Consider the following 27,544-nt stretch of genomic DNA (forward strand, 5'->3'; position numbering starts at 1 on the left):
CTGCAGTTAGTCCTCCTTACTCCTAAACTTTCTGCTCGACAGGCCCACCTCAGCACACCCCACCCTCAAAGTCCTGGCAGCCCTTGCCCCTCGTCAGGCTCCTTGCCCCTCGTCAGGCTCCTTGCCCTCTCGCTAGCTCTGGCCCGCCGGCCACTGCCGAAGGAAGCGAGACGGAGCCTCCCCAGCAACAGAGGGAACCCGCCAGCGCCAAGGGCAGCGCCTCTACTTCCCTCCTCAGCCGGGGGGAGGGGGAAGCGGCAGCTGGGCAGCAGGGCGCATGCGCGCCTCCCGGCGGCGGGGCCCGGCACAAGATGTCGGCGCAGGGGGATTGCGAGTTCCTGGTGAAGCGGGCCCGCGAGCTAGTGCCGGCAGACTTGTGGGCGGCCAAGGCCTGGCTTATCACGGCCCGGAGTCTATACCCCACCGACTTCAACATACAGGTGAGCGCCGCCGGCTCTCCCATGCGGCCGTGCGGCAGGCGCCGCCTCACGGACTGACCGGTGCTTGGGCCGAGGCGGGCGGCGGGGCGGAACGGGGCGCCGCTTGCCGCGGTCACGGGGACCCGGCAGGGTCTGCGGCGCCTCTGCCTCATCCCTTACTGCCTTCGGCGGCTGTGACGGGGCCCTGCCACGGCGTGAGGGGAAGGGCGCCCGCCCGAGCAGGGGCCGGGCCCAGCATCCGGATAGGCGGCCGGACCAGGCCCTCAGTTAGAGGCCTGGCTCAGTACCCCTAGAGGGACTGACCCAGCACCCGTGAGAGGGGCCGGGCTCGGCACCCGTATTTTGCAGCTGAAGACTCTTTCGCGGGCTTTCTTTGTCGCGTTTCACACCTGCCGGAACACAGAGGGCAGCCGTTGGGAAAGTGCTGCAGGTGGTGGTCATCCTCTTCTTGTGGTGTCCGGCGGTTAAAAATAAAGTGGCGAGTTTGTAACTGCACATTGTGTTTCCCTGCAGTAATATCCACTCCAGTGAATGCGTTGTTAGAGAGGTGAAAGTGTTGAGTTTTTAGTAACTGAGGTGAAGGCCTTTCTTCTTTGTGTATTGGCACATGATGAAATATTTGGGTTTACTGGTACCAAAAAAAAATTAGTCATTTTTGGTAGAGATTTAATGTGCCTCTCTTGCCTGTGGCTTTTGTAATAGAGTCATAGAATGGTTTGGGTCAGCAGAAACCTAAAAGGTCTAGTTCCAACCCCCTTGCTATGGGCAAGGACACCTTCCAATAGACCAGATTGCTCAAAGCTGCATCCAGCCTGACATTGGACACTTCCAGAGATGGGGCAGTCACAGCCTCTCTGGGCAACCTGTTCCAAGGCCTCACTGCTCTCACACTGAAGAACTTTTTTCCATAAATCTAATCTAAATCTGCGTTTTTTCAGGTAAAACCATCACTCCTTGTCCAGTTGCTATGACCCTTTATACAAAGTCCCTCTTCAACTTCCTTGTAGGCTTCTCTAGGTACTGGAAGGCAGCTCTAAGGTCCCACCAGAACCTTCTCTTCTCCAGGCTAAACTCTCCTCAGCCTGTTTTCGTAGGAGAGGTGCTCCAGCACTCTGATCATCTTCATGGGCCTCCTCTCCCGCTCCAACAGCTCCATGCCCTTTTTATGTTGGGAGGCCCAGAGCTGGATGCAGTACTGCAGGTGGGGTCTTACAAGAGCAGAGTAGAGGGGCAGAATCACCTAACTTGTCCTTCTGGCCATGCTACTTTTGATGCAGTCCAGGACATGGTTGGCTTTTTGGGCAGCAAGCAGGGTTTGTAATCAGTTTCTCATCCACCAACACCCCCAAGTTTTTCTCTGCAGAGAATTACCCTCTCAATGAAAAAGTTCTTCCTAATGTCTAATATAAACCTCCCCTGACACAAGTTAACCCATTTCCTTGTCTTATCATTCATTACTGGAGAGAAGAGATCAACCTCCACCTCACTACAACTCCCTTTCAGACAGTTGTAGAGAGTGATCATGTCTTCTCTCAGCCTCCTCCAGACTAAATATCCTGAGCTCCCTCATCTGCTTCTCATAAGACTTCTTCTTCAGACCCTTCACCAGCTTTATTGCCCATCTCTGGACACACTCCAGCACCTCAATATCCTCCTTTTAGTGAAGGTTCCAGAAATGGACACAGCACTTGAGGTGCAGCCTCGATTTGACTGGAAACAAGCCCTGGTAAAAAAATTCTTTGGTTTCTTGCAAACTTTTTTAATAGATATAAAAATAAAGCCAGAATATTAATATTAGAGTTCTTATCATACAGAAGTTTATGCCTAATTTAATGTATGATTAGATAGTCTAATTTCGGCTCCTAACTTCTACAGCAAATGTTGCAATCCTCTAATTTTTTGTTATTCAGACTGCTGTGTTACACTGGGGACAGGCTTTTTTAAAGTGGAAAGACCAATCTGATTCATAACTGTATTAAAAAAATACATTAAAAAGTGTTCTGTTCTTCCATCTTGCAGTATGAGATGTACACTATTGAGAGGAATGCAGAGAGGACAGCATCTGCAGGCAGGCTACTCTATGACATGTAAGTAATCAGAGCTGGAACTTTACAATTATGCCAGGTGCTTTTTTCCATAAATGTCACAGTTTCCAAAAATATAATGTGAATGTTCTTGGAAATCCACGTAGATAAATTAAGCAGAAAAGATTGTATTAATTAAAAATAAACAGTAAAAAGCAAGGTTGTATTTTCTATTTGCCCATGTACAGTCTTTCATAGAAAGATTTTGTCTCGGAAGCAGTTTTTGAGGTCACTGTGCATTCCTTGCCTCAAACTTTATTACAGGTTTGTGAATTTTCCTGACCAGCCTGCTGTATGGAGAGAGATTAGCGTTATTACATCAGCATTAAGAAATGACTCGCAGGACAAGCAGACACAATTTCTAAAAGGTAAGGATTCTATCTGGTAAATAGGGAGAATCATGAAGAAATCTGAAGGTAAAATCTGTGGTCACATATCTAGTGTGGCAAGTAAATGTCATAGAATCATTTTGGTTAGAAAGGACCTATAAGATTATTGAGTCCAACCACTAACCTAACACTGCCAAGCCCACCACTAAACTACATCCTTCAGCACCTCATCTACATGTCCCTTAAACATATCTAGGGATGATGACTCTATAACCTTCCTGGGCAGCCTGTGCCAATGTTTAACACCACTTTTAGTGAAGACATTTATCCTAATATTCAGTCTAAGCCTCCCCTGGCAAAACTTGAGGCTGTTTCCTCTTGTCCTTTCACCTGTTACTTGGGAGAAGAGACCAACCTCCACCTCGCCACAGACTCCTTTCAGACAGTTGTAGAGAGGGATCAGGTCTCTTCTCAGCCTCCTCCAGACTAAACATCCCCAGTTCACTCATCAGACCCTTCAGCAGCTTTGTTGCCTGTCTCGACACACTCCATGTGACTCCATTGATGTTCTTGTAGTGAGGGGCCCAGAACTGAACACTGTATTCAAGGTGCGGCCTTGGCGGTGCTGAGTACAGGGGGACAATCACTTCTGTGGTCCTGCTGGTCACACTATTTCTGATACAAGCCAGGATACTATTAGTCTTCTTGGCCACCTGGGCACACTGCTGGCTCATGCAGACAATGCAGACCAACATTTCCAAGTCCTTTTCATAGAAACATAGAATGGTAGGGTTGGAAGGGACCTTTAGAGATTGTCTAGTCCAACTTCCCTGCTTCAGCAGGTCCACTTAGATCAGGTCGCATAGGAACGTGTCCAGGCAGGTCTTGAAGACCTCCAAGGAAGGAGACTCCACAACCCCTCTGGGCAGCCTGTGCCACTGCTCCCTCACCCTCACAGTGAAATAGTTTTTTCTTATGTTTAAATGGAACTTTTTGTGTTCCAGCTTCATCCCATCACCCCTTGTGCTGTTGCTAGATGCCATCGAAAAAAGGGATGCCCCAACCTCCTGACACCCACCATTTATATACTTGTAAATATTAATGAGATCCCTCTTAGTCACCTCTTCCCTAGACTAAACAGCCCCAGTTCCCACAGCCTTTCCTCATAAGGAAGATGCTCCAGTCCCTTGATCATCTTGGTGGCTCTGCGCTGGACTCTCTCCAGAAGTTCTCTGTCCCTCTTGAGCTGAGGAGCCCAGAACTGGACACAGTACTCCAGATGAGGCCTCACCAGGGCAGAGTAGAGGAGGAGAAGAACCTCCCTTGACCTGCTGGCCACACTCTTCTTGATGCATCCCAGGATGCCATTGGCCTTCTTAACCACGAGAGTACATTGCTGGCTCATGTTTAGTTTATTACCAACCAGGACTCGTAGGTCCCTCTCTGCAGAGCTGCTCTTCAGTAGTTTGACCCCCAGCCTGTGCAGGGTGTTGTTCCTTCCCAGGTGCAGTACTCTGCACTTGCCCTTGTTGAACCTCATGAGTTTCCTCTCTGCCCAGCTCTCAAGCTGGTCGAGATCCTGCTGAATGGCAGCACAGCCTTCTGGGGAATCAGCCAGTCCTTCCAGTTTGGTGTCATCAGTCAACTTGCTGAGGGTACACTCTGTCCCCTCATCCAGGTTGTTGATGAAGATGTTGAACAAGACTGGCCCCAAAACCGATCCCTGTGGAACTCCACTGGCTACAGGCCTCCAACTCGACTCTGTGCCATTGATCACCACCCTCTGGGCTCTGTCATTCAGCTAGCTCTCGATCCACCTCACTGTCCACTCATCCAAGCCACATTAACTTGAGCTTTCTGATGAGGATGTTATGAGAGACACTGCCAGAAGCCTTGCTGAAGTCAAGGTAGATGACATCTGTTGCTCTCCTCTCATCTAGCCAACCGGTTATGCCCTCGTAGAAGGCTATCAGGTTGGTCAAACAGGATTTCCCCTTGGTGAAGCCATGTTGACTCCCCCATCTTTTCCTTCATATGTTTAGTGACTACGTTCAGGATGAGTTGTTCCATCACCTTTCCAGGGATGGAGGTAAGGTTGATCAGCCTGTTGTTTCTTGGGTTATCCTTCTTGCCCTTTGTGAAAACTGGGGTGACATTGGCCTTTCTCTAGTCCTCAGGCACCTCACTTGTCCCCCATGAATGTTTAAAAATGACAGAGAGCGGCTTAGTAATCACATCATCCAGCTCCCTCAGTACTGTTGGACACATCCCATCAAGACCCATTGACTTACAAGTGTTGAACTTGGCCAACAAGTCTTTAACCTCTTCCTCATCCACTGAGGGCAAGTCCTCTGCTGTCCAGGCCATCCTACTATGCTTGCTGGACTGAGCTTTCTGAGGGCCAGCCTTGGCTGTAAAGACCAAAGCAAATGAGGCATTCAGTAGTTCGGCCGTCTCTGCATCCTCTGTCACCAGGGCACCCTCTGTTTTCAGCAGCAGGCCTACATTCTCCCCAGTCTTCCTTTTGCTACTGATGTACCTGAAAAAAACCCTTTTTTTCCGGGCTAGTTTTAATTTTAAAAGGGCTGCACCCCTGCAAGCTCTGGCAAAGTTCCTATACTCTTCCCAAGAAATCAGGCCCTGTTTCCTCCTTTCATAGATGTCTGCTTTCTCCCTGAGTTGTCCTAGCAGATCTTTGTTGATCCATGGAGGCCTACTGCCTCCTTTTCCTGCTTTCCTACATATGGGAACACACTGATCCAAGGCTTGGGGGAAATGGTGCTTGAAGACTGACCAGATCTCTTGGGCACTCTCAACTGTTTGTAGAAGGCCTCATCCACTTCCTCCTCCTGATAAGGTATCCTGTACCAAATTCCTACAACAATATCACCTACCTTACCCTGCCCCATAGTTTTGACCCACAAGCACTCAACCTGCCTCTCATCCCCACCCAGGCAGAGCTCAGTGCACTCTAATTGCTCTCTCACAGAGAGATCGACTCCACCTCCTTGCCTCGTTAGCCTGTCTTTCCCAAATAATACATAGCCTTCCATGGCTGTGCTCCAGTCATGGCAGCTGTCCCACCACGTCTCTGTGACAGCAATGAGGTCGTAGCCCCACATCCACACCCACATCTCCAGTTCCTCCTGCTTATTCCCCAGGCTGCGTGCATTGGTGTAGAGGCAGCACTGGGGCTTACTCAGATACGCAGGTTTTCCTGGACGATGCAGGAGGATCCTTCCTGGTTTGGCTCTCCTTCCAGGGTAGTCAGCCTTCTGCATCTCAATACAGTGCACAGCTGAGGGGCATTTATTATTGCATTCCCTGCTCTGTACTGTTTCCCTGCTAGTCAGGATGGCATGTTCTATGTTATTTCTCCCCCACCCCCTAAGTCCTTCAGTTTAAAGCCCTCTTGATCAAGTTGGCCAGCCTATTGCCAAATGTTCCAGTGCTCTTATGAGAGAGATGAATTCCATACTGCTCTATCAAGTTATAGTCCCCAAAGAAAGTTCAGTTGGTATAAAAACTGAAACCTTTCTGTCGGCACCAACCTCTTAGTCAGGAGTTAGCTTGTCCAGTTTTAGCACTGATGACTTCCCCTTTACCTCTGGTGGACAGGATGCAAGAAAAAATAACTTGTGCTCTCCTACCCTTCACTTGCTTCCCTAAGGTTTTATAATACTCCTTGAGTGTAGTAATGTCATGACTCATTACAATGTTCATACCTAGGTTGAAGAGGAGCAGGGGATAGTAGCCTATGTCTCTGATGAGTCGTAGTGCACTCTCAGCCACATCACAGATCTTGGATCCCAGCAGACAGCACACCTCACGTGACTCCTTGTCCAAACAACAAATGGATGTATCGTTGCCTCTTAGCAATGAGTCACCCCCAATGAGCACCCACCGCTTCTTTTTATGGTGCCCATTACCTTTTGCTGGTGGAGCAGCTGGTGGTGAATTGTTTGCTGAGTTTTCCCCTTCTGGAGCTTGCCCATCAGTGTCCCCCATTGTCAATGCCTCATACTTATTTGTAATTGGCACTCTGGAAGAGGGCTTATAAAGGGGAGCCCTGCTTTTTTTTTAATTAACAGGGTCCAAGGCATATCAGATGCACTGGAGGCTTGTACCTGATTGTGGAAGCCTCTGTCAATCTCCACCTCCTCTCCTCTAATACTACACTGTCTACTAACGGTTTCCTTCAACTCTTTCACCTGATGCTCCAGTTCTTGAACTTGAGGGTGCCTTTGACACATACTTACCTCAGAAACGTAGGACCCTAAACGTCCTAAACACTCTCTGCACTCCACCTGGACTGAAGCATCCTTGCTGACTGGCTCTGTCTGAGTGGATGCATCAGTCTTTACCAGGGTGTTGTCCATCTTTGGTTCAGCCGTCCACCATCTTGTTAGCTTGAGACAGGAACACTTCTGTGGGATTGTTCCCGCCCATCCTGCCTGCCCCAGCTGCCATGCCTCACCTAGCTCCTGCACCAGGCCCTATTTGCCCATCCACACTCCTGGTTGCAGTGCTCCCTGGGGAAAGTTCAAGTTCCCTGCGGTTTCTGCAGCTCTGCTTCTCAGCAAGACTGTCCCCCTTGCAAGAGCTGCTGGCTCCTGGCAGCTTTCCTCACTTCTCCTCTGCTCCCCATGCTCCAGGAACCCCTGGACCACCTGGATTACCTCAGTCAACTGCTCAGTTGCAAATAAATGAGCTTTGTCACCACTGTGTGTCCCGTCAATTGAATGATCCCCCAGGCATCTTTCCAGACACTCTACCACAAACCTGTAACATTGCATGGGGTTGTGACCTGAGTGCAGGACCTGGCACTGGATGCTGTTAAATCTCCAGACAATTGTCAGTTTTTAACTTTGCTTATGGGCCGCAGTTTTTTTGTTCAGTTCAGCCTTAGAGACTACATTCAGTGTGTTAGGCTTAGGAAATGCAAAGGGACTTGAGAAGATGATTCCCACTGTTTTGTCTCAGATTTGGGTAGACTAAGTCTGCCAGAGCAACAGGCACTTAGAAAAGAGATTGCATAGGGAGTAAGTGGAATGAGGCTTAAGAATCATCATACCACTGATTGCAGAGAGCAATGAATGATCATCAAAAGGGAGTGAATTCATTCGCATGAACTGAGAGTTAGGTAAATGAGCAGTGACCAGAAGGGCTTGATGTTCACTGCTGGCAACCACAGACAGTTCTGAAAGCAGGATTTGTACCTGACAAACTATAGTCTGCTGTTCAAATACATACGTCAAGCTGTGAGGATAAGCAGTGTGTAACTCTTCATGCAGGCCATTCCAGTTAAGGAAACATTTACATTTTCATGGAGTGTGTTGATTTTTTTTGAGCAAGACTTTTTTGTCTGATTGGAAACTTAAAATTGAAAAAAACCTTACCTTTTAATAATATTAATTGCAGAAGTGTAATATAATTAAGTAAATCGTAGAATCGAGTAAAGAAACATTCTTGAAAAAGCATCTTAAACTGTTAAATATATATTCAAGTATTGAGATTTTTAGTATTTAGCTTGTTAGTTCAAGTTCTGTGCACCCAAATAAGCACAGATAAATATTCATATGGTCTTCTCTGAAAGCAACAGTTATGTTTTTCCAGACATAGATATTAAAAGCAGAAAAAAAGTATGAGGAAATCTCTTTCCACCCTGCATGGCAAGGTGATCTTAAGTAGTCTTTTACTCTGTCTGTCACCTTTGCAATTCAGACATGGCAAGTTTAAACATCTTAACTTTTTTTTTTTTTAAGGATTATTTGAAACCCTTCCTGGTCGGATCCAATGTGAAATGTTACTGAAGGCCACAGAGCAGTGTTTTAACACATTAGAAAGGGCTGAAATGCTCCTGCTACTTCTCCGACGTTTCCCAGAGACTGTGGTGCAACACGGGGTAAGAGAAGAGAAGCTCAAGAGTAACTCTTCAGGATATTGGCATTCTGTTTCTTTAGATTTTGCTGAAATGTATTTTCCTTTGCCTTGAAAGAGAGTTAGTCTCTTTGTTCATATTTAATTGTGGATAATAATTCAGGTTACTGTATCTTGAGGTTATCACCAGGAACGAATTGGGCAGAAAGCAAATAAAACATTTTTTTGTTTTGTAAATGCAAAGAATATTCCATGCTTTCTGAAAAAGCAGAATAGTACAAAAAAAGGGTACAGGAGTATTACAGTCTAAGAAAGAATATTGCTTCAGCTTTTTGTCAGTAAACTCTCACTGAGGGCAGACTGCTTTGAGGTTATGACTAGACTCCAACAAACAGCATGTTTGCTTTGACTTAAGAAAATACAACTGGAGCTCTTTAAATGGTAACCCACTTTATTTGAGGATAGTTTAAAAACAGTTCAAAGACTGTAAAGCCTGTTAGTTCTGAGACTGACTGTCTAACAAGTTCTAGCTTGTACCGGCATCAAGCAGAATGTAGTAAGTTAATACAAGCTGCAACTGTAAGGCCTAGTACCTCGACTGCTTTCCCCTGTCTGTATGTGTCTTTACTGATAGTCACACGCATGACTTCTGGTCTTCTTGTTGTGGGACCTGCAATCTCGAAAAACTTAGCTACACAGGAATGCAGATAAGCAGGCAATTTATTATGCAGCACTGGGAAACACAGGGGATAGCTCCTCCATATGTGCTTGTTAAAAACCCTGAAAATGGTAACTATACACCTCAAAAGAATCACATTTGCCAACACAAGCATGCATAAAATGTCCATCTCTTTGATTTTGGAAATTTTATGATAGTTAGGAACCAGTCAAGGTAAAGGGCAAAATTAAAGTGATTGGTCAAATAAAGATATCAGTCCCTTTGTTTTAGTAACAACTAAGGTAACAGCTAAGATAACCTAACAAATACATTTACCAGGGTCTCCTGGCTAAGGTAACAGGTCCGTATCAGGTGTGGTATGTAACTCTTGCAGTTTGATCCTTATGTGATTCAATTGAATACTTACTTAATAGGTATTTGAGTTATTTGCAAGTGCATAGCTACTTGATTGAACTATTACTAGGTGATTAACAAGTGTTTAACAAGTGCTTGACTACTTATTGTGATGATAAGTTGTTAACTAAAATAATTGTGTATCTGCAACATTCTGGCATTACTCTTCACCTGTTAGGTAGGGATAGTTTAACTGCATGTTTAGAGACTTGCACATCCAGTAGCCAGGCATTGAATTGTTGCTCACGCATCTGCTGAATTCTTGTTCAACTCCATTGAATTGCGATTCGAGAACTTTCTAAAACCAGTGGTCCAGTGTTTGATTTTCACCTCTGCTTACACAGGTGGGCCTTGGAGAAACATTATTAGATGCTGAAAGTATTGAAGACCAAGAATCCCCAGTGAATTGTTTTAGAAAATTATTTGGTAAGAAAATATTAAATCTTCTTGGTTTGTTACACAGCTTTTTAGTATGGCAGGCTTCTGAGTTCAGTGAACTACTTTCAGCATATTAAGATTAGAAAACCACTTTAGTCAGAAGAGACTCAGACCACATTAGTCCAGACTGACCGTATGGTACAAATTGGTATTACAGTCATTTGTGTGAGGTTCTTTGTGATCCTTTGTGGTGGTGTATGGCCAGCCAGAGGTGGACATTTATGTTGATGACTGAGAAACCTTATTTAGGACAAAGAGAACAAAAAACCCCACAAACCTAATGATTTTTTTTGTTTGTTTTCTGTTTTAGTTTGTGATGTTCTTCCTCTAATTATCAACAACCCTGACGTTCGACTTCCTGCCAGCTTATTGTATAAATATCTGAATAAAGCAGCAGAATTTTATATTAACTATGTAACTAGATCTACACAGACAGAAAGCCAGTATCAAGGTAAGAATATTTTCAGAAAATTAACCTTTCTTAGCACGCATTTTAGTATTACTGATGGGATGTCCATAAATGAAGAGTGCATTACTTCCATGTAATGTATCCTGTAGACAAGAATTAGTAGTAGTATTTGATGTTTCTTAGTTCTTTAACACCAAAATGCATCATGATGCTTCAACTATGTAGTTGTGATGCTTCTAGATATGTGCTGAGAGGTAGGACAAAATGTCCAAGTTGTCCTTATCCAGCCTATCAACTCTTGTATAAGAAGGCAGAAATGCCTACTGCTCCCTGTTCACCCTCTCAGTAAAGAATGGTTACCCCAAAAGCTCTGATGTACATTTTTACGTGTTTCCTTCTTGAAAATAAAGCAGTTGTTTTGATTCTTTATGAAGAGAAAAATGTGCTGCTATTCCTAGGTTCACAAGATTCCTCTGATATTATGTCTCCAAGCAAGCGTAGCTCTCAGAAATATGTAATAGATGGTCTCACAGAGAAATCATCCCAGATTACAGATCCTTGGGAGAGGCTATTTAAAATATTGTCCGTGGTGGGAATGAGGTGTGAATGGCAAATGGATAAGGGAAGGAGGTGAGAAATGTGTACTTTTCTGGGTATTTCTTCTCAAGGAGAATTTGGCTTTTTAATCCTTAAGGAGGTGGGTTGGAGAAGGATTTTAATGTGAGGACATTTTGTGTAAATTCAATGCAGTTTTTCTTTCAAGACTGTACAGTGTAAAGCAAAACTGTGGATCCAGGGAGCACTTTCATATTGGTCTCTAAATTTTTGCTCGTAAGTTGTGCAGGAGAACTCTAGTACTGTGGGATGTCCTTCTCTAGGTGCCTCTGCAAATAGTGAAGTTTCACTGGTGTGCATTGCCATTCTTCACTGACCTGCAGCTGTGGGATTTCCTCAGCCAAAACTTTTTTTTTTTTTCATATTCATTGTACATTCTTCCTTCAGTTTTTTAATATGTGTTACATCCTGAATTATTTTTGTCTTTCTTCTTCAGAAGTTTTGGTGATATTTTGCACCGAATGAAAGACCTCTGCAGATACATCAGTAACTTTGATAGTGAAGCACATGCTAAATATAAGAATCAAGTAGTGTATTCCACGATGCTTGTCTTCTTTAAAAATGCATTCCAGTATGTCAGCAACATTCAGCCATCACTCTTTCAAGGTTAGTTTCCAATGTTTCAGCTTTTGTAAAGAGTTCTTTGTTATTTCGTTGCTAATGTCTGAAATGTCTTTTCTTATTAGTAATTTGAAACTATAATCTTACACAGAGATGTGGGTCTTTTTTGTAAAAACCTTTTGAGCCGTTAGTCCTACCAGCAGAAACAGTTCAGATGAAAGATCGATCTAACTTAGCATTGTGGTTTCAACCTTGGCCAGCAGCAGTTGCCTAGCAAAGAGAAAAGTAACAGACCAGGTGTTATGAGAATCAACCCTGGGGTTGATTACTGCTCTTCCATCAGCATCATGTTTATCTCATTTGCTCTTTGTGACTCTCTTTCTGAAGCTGATGCTTTCTTGATGTCTTTCCATCAAAAGATTGTACCCAAAGCTTCCACAAAAGAAGTAAAGATATTTTTGCATTAGGAAGACACAATTAAAATTAATCAAATAAAAAATGAATAGGAAAATATTTCCTAAAATTCACGAGTTTCCTACTTGGTCTTTCCTTTTCTAGTTTAAAGATAATCTTTAAAGTGTGCTTTGTACATTAATCTTAATTTGTAATTAATTTGTTAATTGAACATTTAAAATAGCAATGTTACCCGTACTTTTTCCTGCCCACTCAAATCTGCTTTTGGGGCATATAGTTTCCTTGGAACACCTTGGATTGCTTCTTCAGGGATTGACTGGACTTTTCAAGGGTGGCCCAAACGCTGAGGGGAGTTTTTTAACCTCCAGTTTGATTAGACTTACTGAAATAAACACTATCACAAAGAGGATTTTTCAGCTTTCAGTAATGTGTGTTTATTGCTGCTTCGCTTGTTAATAGGAAATTCCTTGCAATAGTAACAATTTTGGCCATAGCTAATTAGTACTTATTAGCACTAGAATTATTAATTCATGATAAAGTTACAATTTTCATTCTGTGTGTTGTCTTCATAAGTTTCATCACAATTTCCTGCATGGAGCAAATGATCATTTGAGTAAGGAAACAGTGAAGACAAATGATGTATTTTAAGCAACTTTCTGTAAAGTTGGGTTGAACAATGTCAGTAGATAGCTAAGCTCAGGAGGCAAATGAGCTGGCAACTTGTATGCAAAGAACAGTTAGTCACTTTAGCAAACACAGGAACTGACTTGAGTTTTTCCATTTGGTCCAGAGAAAAGAAGAGCTTTGGTGCGGCAATGAGATACTTTAGGTATGCATGTAGTTATAGATACTTAATTCTGAGGTGCAAAAGCAAGGAAATGAGGCACTGGAAATGAGTATGTTAAAGCTCATTTTCAGATTGAATCATCAAAAATCAGAATGTATACTGAGGTAGCAGAGTGCAGTCCCCTCAGTTTCTGGTAACCTCTGACATCAGGAAAATATTTGCGAGACATGTTTTACTCACTTATTTCTGCATTAGCATTAAAGTCCAGTGGTATTCAGTGCCTTTCTGTCATTAGGGTTTTTTCTACTTTTTGGGGGGCTCACTGTAGAAATGTAGAATCCTGTGTATTTCAGGAGCATAGTACTAGGAAAAAAAAGCTGTCTCTTCCTTAATCCAGTAGGTCAGAGCTTTGATCTGTATCTGTCTTCTCATTTACATAGGATTGCAAGAAACCTCTTGAGAGAAAACTTTTCAATGCATTACCATTACATAATTAATATCTGCGTTGTTGGAGACTTGAGAAATGAGTGAGACAATTCACACCTCATAACTTTTAGGCTGCTTGCAGGCTTGGCAGGAGTTGCTATTTGGGCTGATGCTTTCAGAGGTTTATTTATAACACTCTGTGCTAGAAATCAGTTAAAAACTCTGTAAGCTTAGATGCTGGAGCTTTGTTAGGCAGCAAAGCACAACATGGCTTTCTGTATGGCTGTATCATCTTCAGTAATATAAGAGAAGGTTTGCAGTCCAAGTCAAGGTTGAGGTTAGGTTTGGTTTGGTTTAAGACTGCAGGTTTTTGAATAAAGGCTACAGTATGCTTGACTGCTACTGAGAAGAGAACATTTCTTTGGAAAGCATAGCATTTATCTGGTATTGATTTAAATCAGTATATATAAAAAGAAAGCCTACTCTTTTCTTCTCAGGTTTTAGAAGTGGTAAGCTCTTGAGATTCTAGTGATAAAACTCTTCCAGCACCCCAGCTATGGTACTTTCATATTTGTTTCTCATAAATACTATTTTCTAGATTATGACATGGTTCTTTCTCAGTTCACACAAGGTAGATTCCAACATAGTGGACTACATGATGTCACAGATGATTTCATTGTGTTGTAGCCTTTGTGTAGGGGATATGGTAGTATTTAGTTTGAACCTAGTCAAAGGAGATAACATTATTTGTCAAGCATGCCAGGTTGGTGGTTTCATGTAGCAGTAATTTCTGTTGTTGTGGACTCCTTACACATCTCTTTTGTGTGGGTGGGAAAAGCTTGATGTAGGTTCTTTTATGTTAAGAGATGAAACAGATTGCCCTTATACTAAGCTCTCAAATTAGTTCTTTCCAATTATAAGTGAGGCCTTACTCTCATACCTTTCTGCAGATAGAAACAAAGGCAGGCACATACTGAAAGTACTTGTCTGAACTACTGTCATGGCTGATGTAGATTTCACAAAAGGGAAAACAGATTAATGGATTCCATGCTTCAAAATGAGTCTTCTCTAGAGGCCTTGGGGAATGATGATGGGCTCTGGCAGTCAAGTGAAGGCTTAATCCTGTACACTGAAATCTGTAGGGGCAAAGCTGATGCTGAGTGATAGTATCAGGGAAATGCTGTGACAAAGTACACTGGCTTCTTTGAGGTGTATGTCAGCATATTGCTTTGGTTTCCCATGAGAATGTTTTGAGAATATTGCTGTGCTAATTTACCATATTTGTGGCTGTTAACTTCAGAGATATTTGTTCTATTCACCTGTTGAATAGTTGTACTTAAAGCAAATAATGGTTGATAAGAGAACACCTGCTGCCTGAGTGTATCTTGTGACTACTCTGTAAGAGAAGGATTCTAAGATACTCTGAAGCTTTCAGGCAAACTCTTGTGACATCTGGTAAATGCATTCTGACCTTTACTGTAAAGCTGCTTTGAGAAAACCATAGCTTTAGCAGCATAGTTTAAGTTTATACAACTTAAGTGAATTCATTTCAGATTGTTTTCTCTAGCATTATCATCCTTGCTTGTGAGGGAAACAAAATGAGATTGATATAGGCATAAGACTCTTCAGATCAGTTGATAGCAATCTTGAATTAATTTATCTTTAAATCCAGGTCCAAATGCTCCAAACCAAGCTCCGCTGGTTCTTCTTGAGGATGTGACCAACATCTATGGTGATACAGATATTGACCGTAACAAACACATACACAAAAAGAGGAAACTTGCTGAAGGGAGAGAAAAAACAATGGTAACTTTACTAGACTTTTTCATTCTTAAAAAGAATGGTATTGGTACTGGCATTTAGACAATAGTGGGTTTGACTAGACACACTTCTAGAGCTATGCTGGAATATCTGTTTATGATCACAATTTGCAAACAGATTTTCTTGGCTAAAGCCGGCACAATTTTTAGAGGAATTACTGTAGACACGAATGCACTGATGCATATACCTTAACTTGAAGAAGTTCATCTGTTAAAAAAGCAGTTGCTAAAAATGGTAGCTATAGCAGTCAGATGTTTTACAGCTAAATCTGCAGATTAACTGGCTTATCATGATTGGAACTGTGACTACATCTATTTCTTTGTTAATAGAAACCCACTATTTCATAGAATTCCTCTGTTGATAGAAGTACTGACTCATTTCCTTTGCATTATGCCACTATAGGATTAAACTGAGTGATAAAGTGTAAAGTATTTGCATACTTCAACAGATAATATGTCTGAAGCTTAGCGGTGGCATGCCACCTTTAACAGAATTAGTTCTTTTGGAATACTGTTTTCCACACTGTACCAGTGAGTTTCTTAGTAACAAAATGGAATGTTCTAATAATAAAAGCTAAATGAAATATCACTTAAAGGCACATAAATAGGGCCTTGGCATCTTCAGTACAGAGTTGTTTTCTTGTGTTCAGTGGAACTTCTGTGACCTTTGAGTGTTTGAAATAAGTATAACTCAGGAAGTGAATCTTTTTGTTTTATACTGACTCTTAAACAAACAGAGCTCAGATGATGAGGATCCTTCTGGGAAAGCACGAAGTCGACATATTACAGTAAACAAGGCAGATCTTGCAAACTCTATTGAAGTATTAGAGAGCTTTAAACTGGCAAGAGAGAGCTGGGAGCTGCTCTATTCTCTGGAATCACTTGACAAAGGTAAGGCTAACTGCAGACAGAGTTGCATTTAGGCTTTTTTATTACTGTGCATTTTAGTATTGTCAAAATGGAATTCCTGTCATTGTGAATCCTTAGCACTTGAGTTTGCTTTAGGTCCTTGGTATCTTTGTTTTGAGTTTCAATAAGAATCTTCATCAGTTGTTGCATTTCTGAATATTTTGTTCCTAGTTTTAATTCTTCATGCATCTTTGTTTATTCACCTCCACTTCATTTGGAATCAGCTTTTAGTGAAGGAGCAGGTGGTTAGTAGTAGTGCCAATAGTACTTGGTCAGCATGTGCTGCTAATAGCTACTTTAGTTCCTGCATAAGAAGATGGGTCTTTACTGCGTCTCTCTCTGATAATATCTGCTGTGGTAATCTTGAGACCAAATTTCTCTTCTAAAAAGCAGGCAAATAGTACCACGTAGCAGTTTTTAGATTTATTGGACACTGTGAAGAGAAGTAAAATAAAAATGTCATTGTGTAGGAAAAGAGTAACCTATATCTGACATATTTCGTGCTCTCACTGGTTTGCTGGGGTTTTGGGTTTTTTCGACTTTTGAATTCAGCCTTTATTTTTTTTCTAGATAATTGATTTTAATCCAAAGCTGTGAAATGCGTCATTTTATCTTTTTCTTCTCTGATCACTTAAACAGAGTTCACCAGAATTTGTCTGTCATGGAAGACAGACACCTGGCTTTGGTTAAGAATCTTTCTTACAGACATGATCATCTACCAGGTAAAAAAATAAAATAAAAGCTAGTAAAAATGCCACTATTACATTGCTCTTCCTTTTAATGAGTAGCTGTTCTGATATGCCAATTTGACTGCTCTAAGTGACCCTTTTGGGGATGGAATCACACCATTCTTACCACTAGCTGGGTATCCTATTCAGGATATTCCTATCCCAATAGTAATTGCTTGAGTCCAGCTAGTTTTGGCAAACAGAAAAAAACTTTGCATTGGCATTTTGACCACTAGATATATACAGTGTTATGGACGAAACATTGTGCATTGTAGTCAGCTGTCAGTACATTGGATTGGAACACAGTCAGAGAAAATAATTTTCAAAGGGTTTTAACATGTCTGAATTAAAATTTATCATTCTCCTCAGAAATTAGTCTTGACTGTACTCATTCCAAATACCATTTACACAACAAAGCTTGTTCCTTTATGTTTTTCCTTCTGGGGTGTTTATTTTTACCTATACTTAGACCTGAGCAAGAGCTATTTGAAAACTTATTTGTAACGTTTAACTCTGAAGTAATCCTTAACTCTGAAGAACAGGACTATTTGTTTCAGTTCCAAATGCAACTCTGTAAGCAGGCTTTTTAAAACAAAATTCTGTTTGTCTTCTCACTGCAAGTGTTCTGTCCACACTCCTGTACACAGCACAGCACTGGAGAGTCTGGATTAAAATTTAAAAAAAAAAAAAAAAAAAAAAAGGAAGCTCTGGAAGTTGGATATGCTGTGTTTTGAAAGCTTTCTGTAAGGGAATTTTTACTTCTTCTATGCAGAAGACTCTAACACTGTCTTTTTTATACCTTTTGTTAAAGGGACAGTACAAAAAAGCAATTAGCAGCCTACATCATTTGGCAGCTCTTCAGGGCTCTCATTCACCACAGCAGATTACAGGACAAGGATCACTAGAAAATCAGAGAGCACTAATCCAGTTAGCAACATGTCACTTTGCTCTTGGAGAGTATCGGGTAGGTACAGCTTTCCACACACCAGGCCCTGTGATTCCCTCTTGTCTCCTTCCTTGGAATTCCCCCTTGTCTCCTTCCTAGCCTGCTTTCAGCAGGGTGTGGAACATAAGCCAGGCTCTACTGAGCTATCCGTGCTTCCCAGGGAAAAGAATTGCCCTTCATGGCACATTAACTGACTGTCCATTAGCATCTGTCTTAGTCTATTTGGCAATTGTGATTTAGGGGGTTTATGTATGACTTTCTATAGCTACAAGTGTTTGAGTTGTCTGTTAATGTAACTTTAAATTCCTTAACTTTACTGACACGGTTTTAAATATTGAGGGGAAATTCTTGATATATGCTTCATACAGGAGAGGGAAGAAAAGGTTTATAGAAAAGAAACTTCTGTGATCATCTTAGAAGACAGAAAAGAACTAGTTATCAACTGACAGTATAAGAGACTCCAGAAAAATATTGTTTGGCCTGTTCTCTGCACTTGCTTTCCCATTGCAATACATATTTTACAGGAGTGCATGATGGTCTGAGGTCAGTCAGTGTCAGCACTAATAATAAAGGTTGGGTCTCTTACAATCTGATGTCATCCTCCTACTACTTAAGAAATCTTTTTGTCTTTTGTAGTTTACTACTTTTTCATTGGAAATGTGATACCATGTCCCCACTGACCTCTTATTGTCTCTAGGAAATAGCATTAAAAATATATTGCATTTCTGTCATGCTGTCAGATTGCCATTTTCCTTTCTATTTTTACCACAGACACAATAAGCTTTTAAAAACTATTCTAAGAATTCATTTGAAAACTTAATCCTTCAAAACAAAATCGGTTTTGATTGCACTTTTATTGATCTTAAGCTCTTGAAAGGAAGAATGCCAATACATACTTTTTGACTTACGTAGGCTCTCAGAGATTGTTTAATGACAGCTACATCATTTTGCTCAGCCAAGTCAGGCTACACATTAAGTCCACTCAAGTTCCATCAGAGAATTTTGTGATTGTTTTTTCTTTCTTTTACGGTGTCTGAAATTTAAATCATTATTAACATACCTAAATTTTAAGAACTTTCGTCTAGACTTAGCACTGTCACATCTCTGTTCTTTTTACAGCAAACATGTGAAAAAGTGCTTGACATCATGTGCTGTATTTTACTTCCTATACAAGAAGGAGGTAAAGTACAAGAGGAACAACCTAAAGTAAAGTCTAAATTCAGGAAAGGTATGGAGTTGCTACTACCCTAAACTGAGCGTCAGCTCAAGTTCAGTTCATGCGTTGTGGTTGGTTACAGAATTCTTCTCTGTGTTATGAAAAGGGAGGAAATTCTTTATCCTCTCTTGGTTTTGAGTGGTTTTCCTGATGGTAAAGTGTACTGATAACAAAGTCCTACCACAGAAAAAGAGAAGCGAAGAAACATTTTTATAATGTGCAGGTTGTAATTTTGAATCATTCATAATTTACCATCAAAGTTTTCCTCCCTACCCGAGATTCTGGCAATTGTAAACTTGTTTAGCTACATTCTAATTTCTTTTAAACTTAGATAATCATGAGACCCCTAAAAGAAGATAAACTGTTCTGTTGCAGGGTCTGATTTGAAGCTTTGGCCATGTACCAGTAGAGCTATCATGCCTTACTGCCTTCACCTATTGTTGGCTTGTTTCAAGGTAAGCTATGGTCAGGCCTTCAAATTCTGTCATGTATCTGGGGTCCTGAATCTTCATGGCCTTACCCCAGTGATGTGACTAGGTGTGAAGAGCTGTCCCTCAAGTAAATTTCACCTAAATGGGTTTGTGGAGTGTCTTTCTTTGGTGAGAAGAGAGTGTTGATAGAGGAGAGTTTGTCTTATTTTTCTCCTCTTTAGTTTTGGGCAGAGGAGATAGAATTGATCTCAAAATAATTTTATCCAGGTTCAGACTTCCCTTATAGGTCAGTGGAGAGAATTAGGTATTTGGCTAGAAATTTCCCACTTACTTTAAATGTCTCTGTTAGGGCAGAATGAAATAGGCTCCTAAAGCACAGATGTGGGTGACATGAATTCCATATAAGTAATGTGTGTTTCCTGATTTTCTTGATGATGTTTTTTTCCCTGAAGCTCAGAGCTTTTACAGACAGCAGAGATGATATGGCACTGGGCCACGTAGTTGTTCTGCTTCAGCATGAGTGGCCAAGGGGTGAGAACTTATTCCTGAAAGCCATCAACAAAATCTGCCAACAAGGAAACTTCCAGTATGAGAATTTTTTCAACTATGTCACGAGTATCCTTTCTATAACCAACAATGTCTTTCACATAAAAAACTTGGTGCTTGGGGTGTTGGAAAAGCTGTTGGATAGTTTCAGCAGCAGCTCTCTCTGTGAATCATACTCTGGTTTTATTTCAGTATGGTGCAAGCCTCTTGTAATAGGTGTCAGTGCACAATGAACTATAAATCGGCCTCTTGTCAGCTCTTCTGGCACTTGAGAGTACCCTTGACTACACTGCAGTTGCACTTCCATTCAGAAAACCAGGGACAGCTTAGGCTGCTTCTGTGAGTGATGGCAGTCTTTTCAGTAAGATATATAGGGCATGAGACTACAAGGTTGTTCAGAAAAACGGCAAAGCCATACCTGTGCTTCAAAGAGTTAAATAATTTGGGCTATTGTTTATAAAATAAATAGTATAAGGTAATGATTTTGGGTTGAGTAAGATAACGAGCTGTGTCAGGGTTCTTACAAAGTGTGTCTGACCTCTGTATCCAGGTGTAGGCTTTGATCGGCAAAATGCACACGACAGTTCAGTGTGTTTAACTAAAATAGACATCCAGCCATGTGCCCCAGGAAGCTTGGCCTCTAGCTCCTGAGGCATCTGAAAAAACTCTGATGTTAGAGGATGGAAAAAAAAAGGCAGAAAAACTAAATAAGGGACCAAACACTAAAAGGGATAGTGTGTGTCACTGTGGTGGCATTTTCTTCACTTCCAGCGTCAGTCTGCGTTGTTTGATAGCGTGCAGTGTAGGAAAAGGAAGTAAAAACAACCAGGGAATTCATTTGTAGAGATGAGGTTTTTTTTACCTGACTGTACATATGAAGAAACTAAGAAGGAAAAATAACTGATTGTGTGTATTTTGCACATAAAAAATGCAGTTTCTTCTGAATTTGTGGAATACAGGAATACATGCTGTGATCTTCTTTATCACTGTTAAGAACAAGATACTTAAATAGCAATTTGATTGTCTGTTCAGAAGTGTGGCTTCAGATGTGAGGGATAAGAAAGAATGTTCCCTGTATTTTTTTTCTCTGCTCAAATCTTTAACGTTTTCTTCAGATATTGATATGTTGGAGGAATTTGCTTATTTAAGAACACAGGAAGGAGGCAAAATTCATCTGGAACTGCTGCCAAATCAAGCAATGTTGATCAAGTAAGGATAAAAAGGCATTTACTGGTTTTCTTTGGGGAAAAAAAACCCAGGGAGTATGTTCTGATTGTCTTTATTTTCATGTAATCTTCTGGATAGTCAGTTGATAATGCCTTTGAGTTTATAAATTTAAGGAGTTGTCTGAGGAGTTCAAATAAGGTCGTGAGCTTCTTTTTTCTGACTTGCCAGCTGATCTGTGAATTCCTTTTTGGGATTCTTCAATGTTTAAAACTCCTACTTTTACAGAAATTTATATTGAAGTGTGACATTTTCTTTAGAATTATCAATATTGAAGTGCTTCCAGTTTTGCTTTTTCAACCAGACACTTGCACTTCACAGGAATTCTTTAAATAATTAGGCACAAGTGCAAGATGCTGTTCATAATTTTGCTGAACAGTAATACTGAACAGAAAGCCTTATTTGTTGTAAACAACGTTATGAAAGACCACCAAATGATGAAAAACCTGGGTGTAAAGCCTGAATTAATTTACACTCCAGGTAAACTGTAATAACTTTACTATTAGAACTAGCAGGTCATCACTTGCTATGTACTGAACGAGCTTATTCTGCTTAGCTTATTACGAGATGCTGAAGGAAATTAATGATTTGGGATTAATTTCTTAGGTGTTCTTAGTTTTGAGTCAAGACTGAACAAGTATCTGCCGCAGGGTTTTAGTAGCAGAATGTTTTGGAATATCCTGGTTGTTTATTAGAACTCGTGGTGTTTTGCTTTATAAGAGCAGAACTATTAAAGTTGGAATTCTACTGTGGTTCAGTGTATTCTGGCTATTCACTTATTAGAAATGGGCTAAAGTTTTCAAAAACTGGGAGCCTAACTTTAGACAACTGAATCCAAAGTTGGTCTAGTAAATAGATTTTCCAGAGTTCTAGGTAACCAACACAAAAATGAGATACTAGATATAATGAAAGAAAAGAAAAAGAAGACATACAAATACTTAATTACACGACAGGCAGTTTCCTCTTTTAAGCTCTAGGTTTTCCAACTCTTACCCTTGCTATATCTCACTGCTTGTAACCAGCTGTATGAAAACAAGAGTCAGGGTATACACTGCACTACCCGTGATGCTTTGTCAGCCAGAGGGCTTAGCACTGAAGGCTATGCCTGGTAACTTCTTAGCTGCTACCTCACGTTAGTTGCAATAGTTCAGCATTTTTTCTCTGCATCACAGCTTTGATTTAGATTGGCATAGTAGCTGTTACTTGGTGTTCTGACCGCACCAGTCAGGAAGTGGGTAGCAAGCAGTGTTTCTCGGAAGACAGAAATCTGTCTTTGACTTCCTTTTGACCAGTGTTATGTTTCCTAAATGATGGAAATTCTTGTAGAATAGAGATCCATTTCTTTGTGCTTACTGAGCCAAAATGGTCATATCCTCCCTCCAGCTGGAAAAGCCACATACAGTGCCTTTGGTGTGGCTGGATTGTACAGCACAGGAACCGCTTTGGCAGAGAGCTGATGGGAGAGAGAGTTCGGGGCATAGTCCACTTATCTGAGATGATGTCTGCTCCCCGGGTACCCCAGATAATTTTTAGCTGGACCAGCTGTGAGGCTCAGGTATGGTGTTACCCAACAGTGTTGGCCTCAGCAACACTGATTATCTCACATAGTTAGGATTTTAGACCAAGTGCACCAGCACAGTCTTGTTTCCTGGGACAATGGTCTGCACACTGTCTTTCATCTTTCAAAACCGTCACCAGTTGTGGTTGTGTGAGCTGCTGCAACATCCTCCGAGTAACTGTCAGACAGATGCATGTCAGATACTGTTCAGTCACACACCAGAGGACTCTGTGAGTTTGCTGCAGCGGCCCAAAGTCAAAGCAGTTGCTTTGCCCGATCTTTCCCTGGCATAAATGTACGTACCAATCCTGCATCTTAATTGATGAGAAATGTACTACAGATATAGTATGTTTTTTATAAAGACAGCCTTTTGTTTTGTGACTTACAGGACATCTTCTCCACAGGGTGAAATCCACATTCTTCCTCCAGCCCTTTTCCTCAGTACCTCATACTTTATAGGAAATTATATTCATTTTTCTGAACCCAGGAAAGCAAACTGCAGTGTAGTTTTCAAAAGCTGAAGTAAGATGTCGGTAGCCTGAAAACTTACAGTCGGGTTCTGCAAAATATGTATTTCAGCTTGTAAGCTTTCCTTTTGCTTGTATCCACTGTGGGAATATGAAGGTCTGTGGTTTTGGTTTTAACTGGTGATAGAGCTGGCTCGTTCTGTTTGCAGTGTTAACAAGTCTTCTGCAATGAGCCTCTGAATCGAACTATGTGCTTTTGAACTCCACTGTAGACAATCCAAGTTTCATATTAGTGGCAGTGTTAGCTAGTGAGGTTAAAGAGGAAAAAACAACATGCATGAAATGACTGATTAATATCATGCTTCTCTTTTTGATAAATCTTAATCTAATTAGTCTAATCTTAGTTTACCAAACTGCATAAACGTGATGTGAAAGCTGTTGAGTGTTTTGACTCTACTCAGTTCCCATCACATCCCCCTGGGGACAGTGTTGAAGTGAAACAAAGTATCTTGAACGCGTAATTTTTATCTGCTTGTGTGTTTGGGTATGTTTAGTTCTGAGTGCAGATCTTGCAAACAGTAATGAAGACACAACAGTTGCACAGAATCTCTTTTGGAAACATCTGCTTCCTGGAACCAATAACAGTTTGCAGTTCCTGTATATTTACTGTTCCCTGTGTCTCTTTTTGCAAGCACTGAACTCATCCATGCCAAGAACTCTTGAAAAATTATCTTGTTTGATTGAATAATTCCTGTGAATATTTAGTTTCAGGTTATCATAGCTGTAGTGTAGAGTGTTTCTGTGCTACTGAAACGTCCTGTCTTCATTTGACTTTTATAAGCATAGCTTTCCATCCATATTCATTAGTAAATTATAGATGCTAACCAAAGTGCCAACCTGTGAGTTCTGAAGGTAGCTCGATAGGTGTGTTAGCGTGAATCTTGCTTCTCTGCTCCCTTCCTGTGGGAGTGAACAGTGCACTCGGTACTCTGGTGCCTGATAAGATTTAGGTGACCTTTTGAGAGGCTTAGGGTAAGAAACTAGACCTGTTCTCTCTGTACCAAATGTCTCATTTCTCTTTGGGTGAGGCATCGGTTTTGCTCTAGGCTGGATATGTGAGGTTATGATCTTGTGTTACATTTAGCATACAGAGAGAAGGACTTAACTTCAAAGAGAAGACAAGGTGCCTTTCAGCTGAGACAGACACCTTTTGGTGGCTGGTGCATGTGGTCCTGCTCATAAATTAGAAGTTGCTCTGAGTGGGCAGTTGTACTCTGATATTGTGCTATCCTGTAACAACCATTTTTGTTTGCAGTTTGAATTTGAAAAGCTGAAAAAAGGGCCACCTGTGGGTTAATGAAAAGATACTCAGGCAACCTGTAAGGAACACTGTCACGGGCTTGGCTGGGCCAAGAGCTGCTGTGCATGCACTTGGCTCGGGCTTGGCAGCAGCTGTCTTACCACAGGCTGTGGGTGTCCGGGGTGGGTGACAGGTTCCCGCTGGCTCTGCAGGGCAGCCACGGTACCTGCAGTGCTCCTCTGGGCAAATCATTTTTGCCACCCTTCCTGGGAAGAGCTCAGTGCATCATAGTACAACAGTGAATTGGTTTTGCACCTACTGCTACCTTTTCTCCTGGTGTAACTGTCCAAAACTATATGCATATATTTAGACCACAGTTAGAGAACAGCCTTGCAGTGAAATCTGGGGATATGTGCATGTTTGGTGCCGTTCGGGTCCTGCACCCCTTCAGCTGCTCAGTGGTCACACTGCTGTGTCGTCTCACCCTAGTTCTTTGTCAATCCTTTTTCTGGAGAGGTGTTTTGCACCAGAGTGGGAGTTGGTGTGTGGGTGTTTGAATGCTGCTATTTGCTGTTTTTTAAAGGACTTCTAGCCCTCCCATGGGGTTACTGCAGCAGGAATTCATACCTGTGCTACAGCCCAGCATACAGACTGCTGACAGGTACCAAGTGGAAAAACCCTGCTCATAGTGTGCTGTGTTTTGTCAACATGTTTTACTGCCCATGGTTTTCAGCAATTTGTTACTCAATATTTATCTTTTTTTTTTTCTCATTTGTGCCCACATTGCCTGGCAAACCATGTTGTTCTATTATAACATTTCTTTTTCTTTTTCCCATAAGTTGCCAATATCCGTGTCCTTTCAATTTAATAATCACTGTTGGATTTAAACAAAAATGTAGACATCCCCCCAAATGATACCAATGTTCAGTCATGTATTAGCAAGAGTATAACCCCTTCTTTTCAACATACTGGTTACTGGATCCGTTTGTAGCTACTTTTCATCATTTAAGTTGTTCTGAATTCTGTTTCCCAGCTATTAACGTTGTGCATCTTCCAGAAGTGCTGCTGTCTTGCTCCAGTAGCTGTAGGTTGCATATTCTCCTTCAGGTTGCAACTGACTATAGCACTCAGCTGCCAGCAATGTTCAAGACAGTAAAGATGGAAAACAGGGCTTATTCCATACCCTCTGAATATGCTGGATTTCCAGTGCAGTTTTCCTCTGCTCAGCCTAGCTCACCGGTGAAGTGCCCAGTAGTCTCCAGGCTAGTCTCTTCTTTGCCTTTTCCATGTGTTACAGAGGTCTCTGCTGCTTTTGGAGAGAAGTCTCTTCTCAGATGCTGGACTTGCTGATTTAAGTGCAGGTGGGATGGTATTATTGGTGAGGGTAATTCCAAGGCTCTTCCCTTTCACATTTCCAGCGTCTCTGAATTGGCATAGATGCCCTCACCCTTCATTTTTGTCTTTCAGTATGTTTGCTGACTTCGGTCCAGCTCTTCCCTTCTAACTCAAGACTTGTCTCAGTGTTAGCATTATGCTTTTCTCTTCATTTTAATTTAGACTGCTTTAGTAGTGCTAGAGGTCTTATTTAAGGTCACATTGTTTGCTTTCCTTCCCAAGTAGGGCTTGCAGGTAGACGTTGCAAAGTCTTATCTTACTTATCCAGTTCTAGACCACTGCAAGTAAAGTCTAGTGTTTTGGCACCACAGAATATTGTGTTAAGGACAGGATTTAGGTGTTGAGTGCTACAGGCCAACGTGAGCACAAAGAAGTGTTAATGAGAATGGCCTTTAACAGGGCAGTATCCTCAGTTTCCCCAGTTAACATTGCTTTAGCTTGTTCAGTAGCTGGACCTTTGTTCTGTTTGCAAACAAGCTCTGTGGTTCTGCTCAGAACAAATGTAATCCCTGTCTGGTGTCTAGTGTCTCTAGACTGGCTTCTGCTGACAGTGACCCCAGCTTGGCTTGGGCTTTGCATTGGCCTGTGAAGGGTTCACTGCACCTTTCATTAGTCAAATGAAGTGGTGCCCATGGAATTACCATAGCTCCTTCCTGGACTTCCTGCTGGTACAAGGTACCCTCTAGTCTTTATGGTGGCAGCCATCTGCCCCCTTTGTCTAGAGAGAACAGGCTCATCTTGTCACTCTTCTTTAAACCCCAACCATTTATAGAAGTGATTACAAGGAGGAAGCCCCCCGACCAGCAAAGGTAGAAAAAAAATTCCCCAAGCAGGAACTCTGCATGTGCTGGGTTAAGAGAACAGATTTGCCTGTTAGTCAGAACTGGAACAAGTTTTTTTTTTTCCTCTCCAACAGCCATAATCAAAGCAGTGAGAGCACAGACTTTTATGGAACTGTTGAAAGACTTGGAAGCTACTAAACACATGGTTTTTAAACAATAGCATTGAGCAAGCTATTTGGCTCTCCTCACTTAAGTTGTGGTACGGACAGTAGATACACAGCAGGTGACATACAGCACCTTTTAAGTTGCTGTAGCACCAAATAACCATTTCTTGATTTTGTCTGTCTCTCTCCCTCGTGGCTAAGGCATCATACAGTTACCCGGGGTATAACTAAAGGAGTGAAGGAAGACTTCCGCCTGGCCATGGAGCGCCAGGTCTCACGCTGTGGAGAAAATCTCATGGTGGTCTTGCATAGGTTCTGCATTAATGAGAAAATCCTGCTGCTTCAGACTCTTGCTTGAATGGACTGGATCATGATGCCACGTCTCTTATGGACAGAAGGGAAGGCTCTGAATTGTATGAACAGCAGCGTGACAGTGGGAAATCACTTGGCAGAGAGTCAAAGAAGTTCCCTTTGAGTTACAGGTTCTGTGACACACAAACACTACTCCGTGTTTGTTCACCACATAGTTTTCTTATGTGGGTAGATCAAACTTTATAAATAAAATTTTGTTTAACTCTTCTGTAATGCCCTCTTTGTTTTGGT

The 27,544-nt window shown here is 41.7% G+C and overlaps 1 protein-coding gene across 4 annotated transcripts; it reads left to right on the plus strand.

The window, feature by feature from the left end:
* Positions 1 to 287: 287 nt before the first annotated feature.
* INTS10 (integrator complex subunit 10) lies at positions 288 to 27,526 on the plus strand. Of its 4 annotated transcripts, XM_061992394.1 has the most exons (18): positions 288 to 440; positions 2,460 to 2,527; positions 2,789 to 2,892; positions 8,619 to 8,758; positions 10,150 to 10,231; positions 10,554 to 10,694; positions 11,111 to 11,282; positions 11,704 to 11,873; positions 15,128 to 15,261; positions 16,013 to 16,166; positions 16,824 to 16,906; positions 17,724 to 17,876; positions 18,978 to 19,086; positions 19,450 to 19,529; positions 19,958 to 20,120; positions 21,167 to 21,260; positions 25,184 to 25,261; positions 27,143 to 27,526. In XM_061992394.1, the coding sequence occupies exons 1-18, from the start codon at positions 312 to 314 to the stop codon at positions 27,297 to 27,299; spliced, it is 2,211 nt and encodes a 736-aa protein (XP_061848378.1). In that variant the 5' UTR covers positions 288 to 311; the 3' UTR covers positions 27,300 to 27,526. The 4 variants fall into 4 exon arrangements, with proteins under 4 accessions (XP_061848378.1, XP_061848375.1, XP_061848377.1 ...); XM_061992391.1 differs by lacking the exon at positions 25,184 to 25,261; XM_061992392.1 differs by lacking the exons at positions 288 to 440; positions 25,184 to 25,261 and adding an exon at positions 2,010 to 2,166.
* Positions 27,527 to 27,544: the final 18 nt, after the last annotated feature.

Source organism: Colius striatus, chromosome 3 (genome assembly GCF_028858725.1).
Source record: "Colius striatus isolate bColStr4 chromosome 3, bColStr4.1.hap1, whole genome shotgun sequence".
In the NCBI taxonomy this organism is placed as follows: domain Eukaryota; kingdom Metazoa; phylum Chordata; class Aves; order Coliiformes; family Coliidae; genus Colius; species Colius striatus.

Coding starts and splice junctions, on each gene's coding strand:
- INTS10 (XM_061992394.1), top strand. CDS start 312: ATGTCGGCGCAGGGGGATTGCGAGTTCCTGGTGAAGCGGGCCCGCGAG. Junction 16,907..17,723: donor CAGACATGATCATCTACCAG/GTAAAAAAATAA, acceptor CTTTTGTTAAAG/GGACAGTACAAAAAAGCAAT. Junction 21,261..25,183: donor AATCAAGCAATGTTGATCAA/GTAAGGATAAAA, acceptor TGTTTTTTAAAG/GACTTCTAGCCCTCCCATGG.